The sequence below is a fragment of the Capra hircus genome, chromosome 4 (assembly GCF_001704415.2).
Source record: "Capra hircus breed San Clemente chromosome 4, ASM170441v1, whole genome shotgun sequence".
Lineage (NCBI taxonomy): Eukaryota > Metazoa > Chordata > Mammalia > Artiodactyla > Bovidae > Capra > Capra hircus.
Window position 1 is genome coordinate 53,186,361 of NC_030811.1, and position 12,409 is coordinate 53,198,769.

Sequence of the window (12,409 nt, forward strand, 5' to 3'; positions counted from 1 at the left end):
AGAAGGCTGAGTGCTGAAGAATTGATGCTTTTGAAGTGTGGTGTTGGAGAAGACTCTTGAGAGTCCCTTGGACTGCAAGGAGATCCAACCAGTCCATTCTGAAGGAGATCAACCTTGAGATTTCTTTGGAAGGAATGATGCTAAAGCTGAAGCTCCAGTACTTTGGCCACCTCATGCGAAGAGTTGACTCATTGGAAAAGACTCTGATGGTGGGAGGGATTGGGGACAGGAGGAGAAGGGGACGACAGAGGATGAGATGGCTGGATGTCATCACGGACTCGATGGACGTGAGTCTGAGTGAACTCCGGGAGTTGGTGATGGACAAGGAGGCCTGGCATGCTGCGATTCATGGGGTCACAAAGAGTCGGACACGACTGAGCGACTGAGCTGAACTGAAAAGCAATGCACATGACTCAATTGGGTGGATTTAGATCAATGATAATTTGCCTCTTCATTTATGTCAAGTGACACCAGCCTGTACCACTGGGCTGCCATATTTTCATGACTTTTCTACATCAAGCAAAATTGAGTCTTTTAAAAAAAGACTGCATTGCCTCATTATATTATCATTGACTATATTATCAAAGTTTTTCATCTTTTCTTACAAAAAAAAACATGATGAAACATGGAATCAATGGATATTTCAGGCAAAGATATATGAACAGAACTCAAATGCACCCATAAGAAGGGAAAATGTTTTGGCTTTAAATTAAAAAAAAAAAAAAATGAAGACAGTCTATTGACTATGAGATCTCTTCAAATGAAGAAAAGTTGCTTCATTTTAAACTTCCATACAGAGTATATGCATTTATTTTTTATCTTTAAAATGATCACTTCCCTAAAATCTCTAGTTTGAGTTCCACATGCCCATGAAATCTACCAGCATATCAGCTTCACAAGCATTAAGTCTGCCTTCCTACATGTGACTAGGGATAAAATCCAAAGCAAACACCAGAACCTCCATCTACGGATGCTCATCTCCAAGATACGCTCCACCATGCGATGTCCCATCCCATCACCTTTCCCTTCTCTACTGGACCACTCTTGTCATTATCTCTTACTCTCTTAATGACCCTTCCTGACTCCATAACTCTCCTCATCCACCACCCCATTTCTCTGCTTCCTTTCACAAACAGCTCTTCAGGATAGCTGTCTATATACTATTTTATAGTTTAGGAGCATCGTGAGGTCCAGAAAGATTACATCATTTATCTTATACAGTGATTTCCCTAAGCATGAAGAAGCATTAATAGTAGAGGCAGGTCATAAATTTTAGACTCTGATGACACCAAATGACACTTTTTGTACTGGTATTATGACAATCTCTAAATAAAAGCCATCAGCGAATACAGGTATTTAGAGACCAACTTACAGGTTACAAAGAGTTTTCATGTACATTTTTTAATCTGATATTTTTAACATCTCTGTGACTTGGGTGAATTGTTTTATCTCCATCTACTCAATGAGGAAAATGAGTCCTAAGACTCAGATAACTTCTCAGGCAAAGGGGCCAAGCACAATGGCTATGAGCTTAGACTCTGGAATGAAGCTGTCTGGATGTGACCCTTGCATCTACCAGCTGGTGTCTGCATGACTGGCAAGTAACTATTTCTTTCTGCTTTAGTTATCTTCTGTGTAAAGAAGCTTAAATAGGTTGTTGAGATACTTAAATGATTTTATATCAAATGCTTGGAAGCAATAACTGACACAGAGTAAGTTCTGAGGTTATTATTAGCCCTATTAAATGCGCAGGCTTCCCTGGTGGCTCAGAGGTTAAAGTGTCTGCCCGCAATGCGGGAGACCTGGGTTAGATCCCTGGGTTGGGAAGATCTCCTGGAGAGGGAAATGGCAACCCACTCCAGTATTCTTGTCTAGAGAATCCCATGGATGGAGGAGCCTGGTGGGCTACAGTCCATGAGGTCGCAAAGAGTCAGACACGACTGAGTGACTTCACTTTCTCTTTCATTAAATGACCAGTTGTAGACAGGCAATATACTAGTTTTATAAATAGATATGTGGAGACTCAACTACTAGTTAATCTGACCCTGATGAACTTTCTTTTTGGCTCAAAACTCGGATACTATATGATATCAAATTGTTAATATATGAAATGAAACAATTGAGTAAAATATATTGTCCTTGGATCCTGTGAGACATCTGCTAAAACAACAACTGTTGAAACTATACAGTTTCAGCGGTTTCAGATTTAGGCTTACCTTTTGTAAGTTTCCCACTTTCAATATAAGGAGTCAGAAATAACCGCTGTCCTGGGTCTCCTTTACGTGGTCTGGAAACATGGGCTTTTCTGTACAAGGAGCGAAACAGCCCATCAGCACCAGGGCTAAGCGCCAACAAAACCAGCAAAAAAAGTGCCTTCCACATGGCACCAACCGTTCCCTCTGGGCCTAGAATGAAAACAATAACTTTCCACAAATGAATCCAAAGAGTAAATATTTACCAAACCCCTTTATATGCAAAACACTCATTTAGTCACTCAAAAAATACACATAAAGCTCTCTGCTAAGTACCTTGCTGCTGCTGCTGCTAAGTCACGTCAGTCGTGTCCGACTCTGTGCGACCCCATAGACAGCAGCCCACCAGGCTCCTCTGTCCCTGGGATTCTCCAGGCAAGAACACTGAAGAGGGTTGCCATTTCCTTCTCCAATGCATCAAAGTGAAAAGTGAAAGTGAAGTCGCTCAGTCGTCTCCGACTCAGCGACCCCATGGACTGCAGCCCACTAAGCTCCTCCGTCCATGGGATTTTCCAGGGAAGAGTACTGGAGTGGGGTGCCATTGCCTTCACCGGCTAAGTACCTTAGATACAGCCTAAATAAGATCAACCCAGTCCTTGCTCATCCTGAAATTAACAATCTAATGGAAGGCTATTTAAGTGATTGGCAATATAACAAGTGCAACAGCTTCTATTTCTAAAACTGTGGTCTGGAAAATAAATTATATGAAGGATTACAGGAACCAAGAAGACAACAGGGACTCTAAACAAATCACAGAGTGGGAGCGACAGTCATCTACTCCAGGCAGAGGATTCAGAACATATTTCAGGACAGGAGAACCTAGGAAGGAAGACCTTACCAAGGCAGAAGGTGAGTAAAAGGTGGGTGGAGCTCAGTTAGGCAGGAGAAATGGGGAAGGCATCACTGGTGGAAGGCAAAGCCTGAGAAAAGGTGAGACCTGACTTGTCCACGGGTGTTTTGCAGGGAAATTTAAAATAATTTCTGGCCAGCTTTTTATCTCTTACAAATCACCAAACTTTGCATTCAAAAACAAAAAAGAAAGAAGAGACAGAAGATCCTACAACCATTTACAGGCCCTTACCCCTATAGCAGGCTGTCCAGTGAACTCAAAAGTTAGACCTCACACTTTATTAACACAAAGCTTTTCAAGGATCTTCTAACCTGATGTTTGCTGAAAAATGTGTGGTGAATTCCCTAAACTTGTAAACATGTAAATTGTATTTACAATGGGTTTTTCCAATGTATTTTTAGCTGATTTGAACTTCCTGATAGCCAGGAAAACAAGGGTTATCATCATCAATCTTAGACACGGAAAATTTGACTCAAAGGAGTACCTTATCTACAGACATCAAAACAGAGAAATCAGAACTAGTATGCAGTCAGGGCTGGGCTGAGGGTAAAGTGAGTCTGACGTAGATGTAAAGTGGGACCTTATCTTTTTTTTAATTTTGAAATTTTGTCCATCAAGGATTTTTTTGAGTTGACTTTGATTTTTTCAAGTATTGCATTAAATATTATTTATCTTGACTACTGAGTTTTTTGGCACTCTTAGATTTTACATCCAAGGCAGGTGCCTCAATTGCTTCTGTTAATCCTGACTCTATTAAGTAATATGATTCTTGCACCAGTGCTATTAAATGACTCTGTACTACCGCTAGTTAAATACTCTGCTCACTCAGATTCTGGATGCAAAGAGAAATATACAATATAGGCAAATACAATGCTTGGCTTGATTGTTCAGTGCCTTAATATACCAAGTCATTAATATACCTTAAAAACATACAAGGTGTTGTCATCTATTAACCACATGCTAATCACAACCCAATTTAGCATAATAGGAAAATATTGGTTCTAGCAAATTTAGAAAGGTTCTCAGCCACATTTCTCCAATAAGATAAAAGTTTATAACTATAATTTGATTGAATACATGACCTTTGTCAAATCTTTCATGGTTAACTTAATAGAATTCCCCAGACTTAAGGTAAAGAAGCCCAACCAAATAGACCGTGTACTTAAGAGTGGTTTTGTCTATTTACTATAATAAGGAACAAAATGACTTTAGAAACTGAAATTAAGTTCCCAAGAAGCCCAAGTATTATGACCACTATGGCACTGATGAAAGATTTTTTTTTTAATTATACGAACTTGTTATGCTAATGTTTTAATAACAGCTGCTTTCAAGGAATGCTTGAAGTCAACAATCTTACTCTCTGGTTCATGGGGAAAAAAAATCTGTGGTATGAAAAACATTGGAAGGAGCTCTTCCATTAAGAGGCTTTTTCCTGCAGGCAGAAACAAGGAACTAATCATACCAGCTAATTTCTCAATCATTCTGCTGTAAACATCCAGCCCCCTTTAATGGAAATCATTAATATTTAAATAACCAGGGTAGTTACAACTTCTTTTGTCAGCAAATGTTGACTCAAAGATGTTAAAGAAAGAAAGGTGAAATTGGTCTTGTTTTAACTGACATAAATCTAACACACAAAAGCAAGAGCTGGGTCAACTTAGGAGCCCCCATTAACATTTAATCAAATAACTATTAGAGTCATGGTTTCCCATGTAGGTGAATTAAAAAAACAACATACTTCATTTCACTGTTTCATTTAATGGTCAGAGTTCCTGGACTGTGCTTAGCTGTCATCTCTCCTGATGAAAATGAAAGCCATATCATGAGCGGAGTATTTTCTTTCTTCACCTCTTTCACTAATGTATTTTGCCTATCCTAAATTAGCCAAAATCTTTTCATTTATTGAACATTTATTGAGTCCTTTCTAAACTAATAAACTCTGTATTGGAAGTTATTGCCCGCAGAGAGTGAAAAAATTATTAACCGTACACTGTATTATGTATCTACTTGAAGTGATACGAAAACATTGGTGTTATTTCCAGTTCAAATACATCTTACTGAAGGATACAGGCAAACTGCTCCTCTTAATAAATGTTCAGAAACAGAATAAAATATATGCAAGTTCAAAACAATATTGGCAGAATCAAATATGCTAAAGTCAAAATCTGTGATTCACTATAACTATCTTACTGCGTGTATGTGCTAAGTCACTTCAGTCGTGTTTGACTCTTTGTGACCCTATGGACTATAGGCTGCCAGGCTCTTCTGCCACGGGGATTCTCTAGGCAAGAATACTGAAGTGGGTTGCCATGCCCTCCTCCAGAGGATCTTCCCGACCCAGGGATTGAACCCACATCTCTTGTGTTCCCTGCACTGACAGGCAAGTTCTTTACCACTAGCGCCACTTGTGAAGCCCAAAACCTTACTAAAAACCTTCAATATTACAACTGGAAATCATGTGTACAAGAGACAATTTTTTTATATCGACAAAGGTATTTATCATAGTATTATTTAGAATAATAAACTGTCAACAATGTAAACAATTTAAGATAAGTCATTGTACATTTAAAAAATGGAATCATATACAGCAATTAAAATGACTCTACTGAGAATGTTTTCTAAAATATACTAAAATATTAGGTAAAGAAAAGGAAGCTATTAAATTGGGTGTAAAGTATATTGTCCTTATTTAATACTCATTAATAATTTCTAAATTTTCTATAATAACTAATCTTATAATTAGAAGAAAGTCATTTTTGATTTTGCTTTTTTATGAGTGAAGCAGCTGGTAGGCATGGCCTGTTCCTTATTCCTTATTACTACCTGGTTATGACCTCTTGCGTTTCCTAGGAGTAAGAGTTCTGTTCGTCCTTTCAGAATAGGTTCTGCTCTCGCTAACATTCTGTGAAGATGTGTCCTGATCTCATACTGTCATAGAACCTCAGAGACTCAAAGTAAAGTTTCTCTTTGTTGAATTAGAAGGCTCTGCATTAACATGAGATGCTGTTCTAATAATAATTACTCTGATTGCATTTATATCCAGTTCTGCCTGGAGTAGAGTCCATAACAAATGAGAATATAATTGGTTCTAAGCAAATAGCTGTTGAACTGATGGATCTAAATAATGAATCATGATATATTAGACATACAGGAGGTAGTATATGTTCATATGGTCCAATTCCTTCATCTCACAGTCTAGACAACTGGAACTAGAGAATAAAATATGTTGTAAGCTGCTGAGCAGCAAAACCAAGACTCAAAGCCAGGATTCATTTATGGCCCTAAATCTAATCTGCTTTCCACTCGCCCATCTGTGGTTGTAATTATATATATTCAAATATTTTGTCTTTTATTGTCTCAATAGATAGTAATGGTCTGCTACAGTCTAAATTCCTTTCACTAAATCTTTAAAGCATGTAGTACAAATAAATAAACAAATGAATAAACAGATACATCAATAAGTAAGTCTTTCCAGAGAAATTTGGGTTTTAGAAATGACTTGTACTAATCCAGGTTCTAACATGACTCATTCACTGAACCTTGGGTAGGACAATGACTTTTCCAGGTCCCAGTCAATATGTTAAAACCAATGGTTAGATCTCCAGGAACTGTGAGAGTCAGCTGTTCAATGCAGCTATTGTTCAAAATTAGAGAATAGAAGCTTTACCATTAAATATGTTATATTAAAAAATAAGTGATAAATACTCAAAACTCATCACTACTGAACTATTTTACCATGTTTACTATGTTTTCTATCATCTATGCTCTGGAGTTATTTTTTCCTATTTATCTAATTGAAAGATTATATAATAGTTTGCTACTGTGCATTTCTTTGCAACTTGGTGTTGAGTAACATCTTGTAGCCTGAAATCAGCCATGATGGGAATATTTATACCATAGAAATCAGCAAACACCACAAATATTCAACGTTTTATTACCTGCTCATGTGAGTCTCATGTTTCTTACTTGAAAACTGATCTGGAAACTACTTTCCATCAACTCACATCCCAGTTCCAATGGAAATGATTAGAAGAGACAAAAGGGGGAAATCCTGCCAAGCTGTCATCTGTGTGTAGAAGCAACCAGTTAATATGCTCAGATAGGCAAGGCTTTGAGAAAAGAAATCCGAGAAAGCCACCGGAAAGTGCGTGTTCTACCAGTGAAAAGAAGAATTAGAAACAAAAACTCCAGAATGAGGACAAAGAGCAAACGTGTTAAGTAGCCCTATGTTTTCTTCTCTCCTTCCCACTTCTGCATTTTACATTATAGGTAATTCTAAAGGATAAAAGTCGTTCATGTAATAAATGTCATAGCTGCAATTAAAATATTTATTTGGAGTCCTCTCACGTATTTAACTGCCTTGAGTACTCCCATAACAAGAAAAACATTCCCCCGGACAAACAAACAATAAACAGGCCAACTAGTAACAGACATTTCCATGAAATTTGCGATTAAAGAAAGGTACATAAAAGTGGTCCCCCTATTAAAAAGGATTCAGTCACCTCTCAAGATTATTCAGGCATATCCAAAGCATTTGAATCTTGAAGGGCTATCGTGCAACCCTGAATTAAATACCAACCCAAACCCCAAATCTAGCTATTTTTTGCTAAGGATTTCCACGAAAACAAATGGTAGAAGAAAACCTTTATTTCAAAGGATCCAGTATTTGTTCTCCTTAAGGCATCATTTTAATTTCTAAAGTTGATATTTGAAGCACTATTTCCCCAGAGAGGACATAGTACATGATATACAAGGCGATGGGCAAGCTTCCGCTGAAGGGGCCCTGAGACTTACATGCCTATCTCCTTTCCACAGGCTCCCCCTCTGGCATCAGACAGTGGTGTCTCATCTTGCTAATTGAATTAGTCACCCCTATCTCTGCCACCATATCCTTGGGCTCACAGGAAAGGGAGACAAACTCAACATATGTGGCAGGTGGTGAATGAAAAGAATCAGGAAGAGGAGGAACTTAAACTATCTGACACTATAGTAGGGAGCTTTACTTTGAAATCTCATGCTAACCAGAAAGAAAATTTGAATGGAGGTAGGAAGTGAAAGTAGCCAATGTCCCAAAACGTTAATAATAGTTGAAATAGGAAGGCCGCCCCCATGATCCGAGGCATCCTCATGATAATGATATCAGTAAAAGTCCCCAGTCATTAAATGCACTCCATGTATCAGAATTATGCTAACTACTTTATATTTTTATTTCTAATCTTTATCAGATAAGTACTATTATCCCATTTTACAGATGAAAAATTGATCCTCAGAGAATTTAAGTTACTTGCCCAGAATCACACAGGTAGTAAGCAGTACAGCAAAGAAGTGAGGCCAATACCAATCAATTTTCAAAGACCATTCAATAATTCCAATATTGCTAATGTTGTGTTAATTTCTTAGTTGCGTCTGACTCTGTGACCCCATGGACTATAGCCCGTCAGAGTTATCTCCAGGCAAGAATACTGGAGTGGATTGCCATTGCCTCCTCCAGAGGATCTTCCTGACCCAGGGATCAAACCTGGGTCTCCTGCATTGCAGGCAGATTCTTCACCATCTGAGCCACGAGGGAAGCCCATAATACTATTAACAGCATCTCCAAAATGAGCGACGTGCACCAGGATCTTATCTCCCTATTCAGGTGAGTTTGGAAATCACATAAGAAAATAAAATTTTTGCCACAAGGTAAATGAGGATGAGGGAACATTCTTCCCTAAAGGTTTCAGAGGGAACAAGGCCCCACCAACACAATGATCTTGGACTTCTAGGCTGCAGAAGTCTAAAACAATAAATCAGTGATGAGTTAAGCCACCCAATGTGTGGTACTTTGCTATAGCACTGCTATAAAACTACTACCTGGATAGTCGGGACGACTGTGGAAGAAGCCAAGGTGGAGGGGATAAAGGAATAAATAGTAGAACTTAAACCGTTCTACTTTAAGTTAGTATTAAGCGTCTGGGTGAAAATTCTGAGAGGTCAGCAATAAAATGGGAAAGGGAAGATAAATGGATTTTACATTTAAGATATGTCTGGCATTCTGGCAAGCCAGGATTTCCTACACAATCCTCTATAGAATACTGATTCAGCAAGATATTATTAGGTTTTATAAGGATAAAAGTTTAGGACAATCTGGGCCAAACAAATTAAAATGGGTTTCCTGGTTATATAATGAACGTTTTAGAGCCTCTCACTTGCTCATGGACAGCATGTGTTTTATTTATGTCATTTATATCTGTGTCACTCTTCTTAGAAAGGCCTTAAGTCTCAAGGCCTTTATATAAGACATACTCAGATGAGGAAACTTAATCTTAGGTTGACTAGTTTCTCAAGTATGAGGTTAATTTTTTCAAGCTCTCAACTCAACCATTAAACAGTAAAAGCTCAAATTTGAAGCCAGATCTAGATGAGTCCAAAGTCCATATACTTTTCATATTGTTGTTGTCCAACTCTGCAATCCCAGGGACTGCAGCATGCCAGGCTTCCCTGTCCTTCACTATCTCCCAGAGTTTGCTGAAATTCATGTCCATTGATTTGGTGATGCCATTCAACCATCTCATCCTCTATCACTCCCTTCTCCTCCTGCCCTCAATCTTTCCCAGCATCAGGATCTTTTCCAATGAGTCGGCTCTTCTCCAATGTGAAGAGCTTCAGCTTCAGCTTCAGCATCACTCCTTCCAATGAATATTCAGGGTTGATTTCATATATATCATTATGTAAATGACATAATACAACAAAATCTGCCTCCATGCAACTTTTGACAAAAAAGCAGAATTCTGGGTTAACTGGATTATCTTGGCATGCCATTGGCAAGATTTATAGGTGCTGAAATTGTGAGTAATTTAAGGGCATGTTTATTTGCAAAAAAGTGAAATTCACATGCTCAGAACTTGCTTCAAAATTAATTTCTAGCTTCATTCCACTTGGAAAATAATTTTAGGGGAATGGCTGAAGCCCTCAATCCTTTAAGACTCATGGCAAAAGAAATGTTTTCCGCTGAGAAATTCTTTTTTTTGAAGTAAATGTATTCCTATTTTTTTTAGAATGAACCTCCTTTTTGCTATCTATTATGGCTAAATTTTTTCATAAAAAAAATCAGGATACACAATGTGGCAAATACAAGGATAAAACTGGGTATAATGGATAAGAGTATTTTGTGTGAGGATGGTCCTGGGAAATCTTTCAATGTCATCACCTTAAGCCATCACTTGTCACTAAGGTGACAAGAAATTAACTCCTCCTTGATTCCAAAAGAGACAGTGTTGTCACTGGGAGCAATCCCTATGCAAGAACTTAGATCATTTCAGTGCTTTCCTCATCTCTTCGGCACACAGGATCTCATTGGATCCTCACCATCACTCTTGAAAGGAGTTAATGCAGCTCTTCAACAGAGACTCAGGTGGATGGAGCAAATTCCCAAGGAGTGACACTCTAGTCAGTAGCAGAGCTGGGACGGACCCCGAGTTCACTGGACTGGTCATTCATTTGATAAACAAATATATGTTAGCTCCTATGGAGTTTAGCTCTACTATGTGCAAGACTCCAATGCAGGCACAGAAAACGAAAGAGACAAAGTGTCTGCCTTCATGAAGCTTCCCACATAAAGGAGACAAGAAAGAGGAAAGCTATTAAGAGAATCAAAGCAGGGTAAAGGGTTAGAGAGGGATGGTGGGGGAGTGGCATTTTTGGGTCGGGTGATCATGGGAGGTCCCTCTGAAGAGGTGACACATGGGAAGAGCTGAAGGTACTGGAGAGTTTCAAGTGACTATCTAGAGAGAAGAGTTTCAGGCTGGAGAATGCTGCTGCTGCTAAGTCGCTTTAGTCTTGTCCAACTGTGCGACCCCCTAGACGGCAGCCCACCAGGCTCCTCCATCCCTGGGATTCTCCAGGCAAGAATGCTGGAGTGGGTTGCCACTTCCTTCTCCAGTGCATGCACTCATGCTAAGTCACTTCAGTCGTGTCCGACTCTGTGCGACCCTATGGACAGAAGCCCACCAGGCTCCTCTGTCCAAGGGATTCTCTAGGCAAGAATACTGAAGTGGGTTGCCATTTCCTTATCCAGGGCTGGAGAATAGTGACTGCAAAGACCCCTCATCTAGAGAAATCAGGATGGAAGCCAGGATGGTAGCAGTGTGAGAGTGATGGGGAGGCTGGTACAAATGGGATCAGGTATCAGACCATGCAGGGTGTTGAAGGCCAACATGTATTTGGGGGGCTCACTTCTTCCCAGCTCTGATGTTTCCATCATTGGTAAGGCTGGCCTCTTGCCACCCTCTTGTTCATTCTGAGGAGGGTAGGATGAGAGGTAGAAAGATTTATCAGATAGATAAATGTGGATACATTGGGCATGTTGGGCTCAGCTCTCCCGGTGTTTCCGCAGGAAATAGTGCTTTCTGTCTCCACACGTGGGCTGTGCACGTCTGTGCAAGTCTTCTCTAGTCTGGGCTTTAGTCCACTTGCCTAGAAGTGAGAGCACCAACCCAACCCAGTCACTTTTAGTAAGAAAGGTAATATTTTACTCTCCACCTGCCTTGTTCCTTTGTCTTCTCAATTACCCCATACCTCAGGCAACAGCAAAAAGTTTGCTATTTGGGGAGGCTCCTTCAGAAACTCCAATAGAATGGAATTTGGGCTTTATGCTAAGGGTAATGGGCTGGAATTTTTTCCCATTACACCCCTCTGTCTCTATTATTCTGCAAACATTTCATCATATATGTGATTGAAAAAAGAAGTGGTTACTAGTATCAGCTTCACTCACATATCCAGAATTTGAGGTACCTAACAGTTTGGCTTGCCCACACCAGCCTTGGAAAGTTATGAAAATGGATGGTGAAAAATTATTTCTAAAATCAAACCATTCGAAATATCTACACACAGATAATAAAAGGGCAGCAGAGTCACAACCAGACTATTCAGCAATAACAAAAGGTTGCAGTTCTGAATCATCTCATTAAATATCCTAAAATCAAGTGTGACAGCATCCCAAGAGGAGACAACAGAAAAAGCCCACAGACTTGTTCATCTGGTTCTTGAACCATGGAAACACCCCCATTACTGCTTCTTTAGCGATTACTGAAAGCAAAACAAAACAAAACTATTTTTATTCTCTTATTTGCTGCATTCGGACTTGTCCACACCATCCTGCCAGTCATTAGTGATGTCCATGTTCCCCACTTCGCAAAAGAAAAAAAGTTTTGGCCATTATCTCAACTGACTTCTTTGACACATTGACATTACCCCTTTGGTAAATTCTAGAATGTTCTCCTTCATGGTTCCTTCTTCTTCTGTCTTCCTTTAAATACTGGGTTTGTCA

At 39.2% G+C, this 12,409-nt stretch overlaps 1 protein-coding gene across 1 annotated transcript in view; it reads right to left on the reverse strand.

Moving 5' to 3' along the window:
- The window catches only part of CPVL (carboxypeptidase, vitellogenic like), a 105,907-nt gene extending 103,508 nt beyond the window's left edge, over nt 1-2,399 (reverse strand). Inside the window, exon 1 of the mRNA XM_018047099.1 lies at nt 2,217-2,399. Coding sequence (XP_017902588.1) covers nt 2,217-2,382 — 166 coding nt within the window. The 5' untranslated portion in view covers nt 2,383-2,399. The remainder of the gene's footprint in view (nt 1-2,216) is intronic.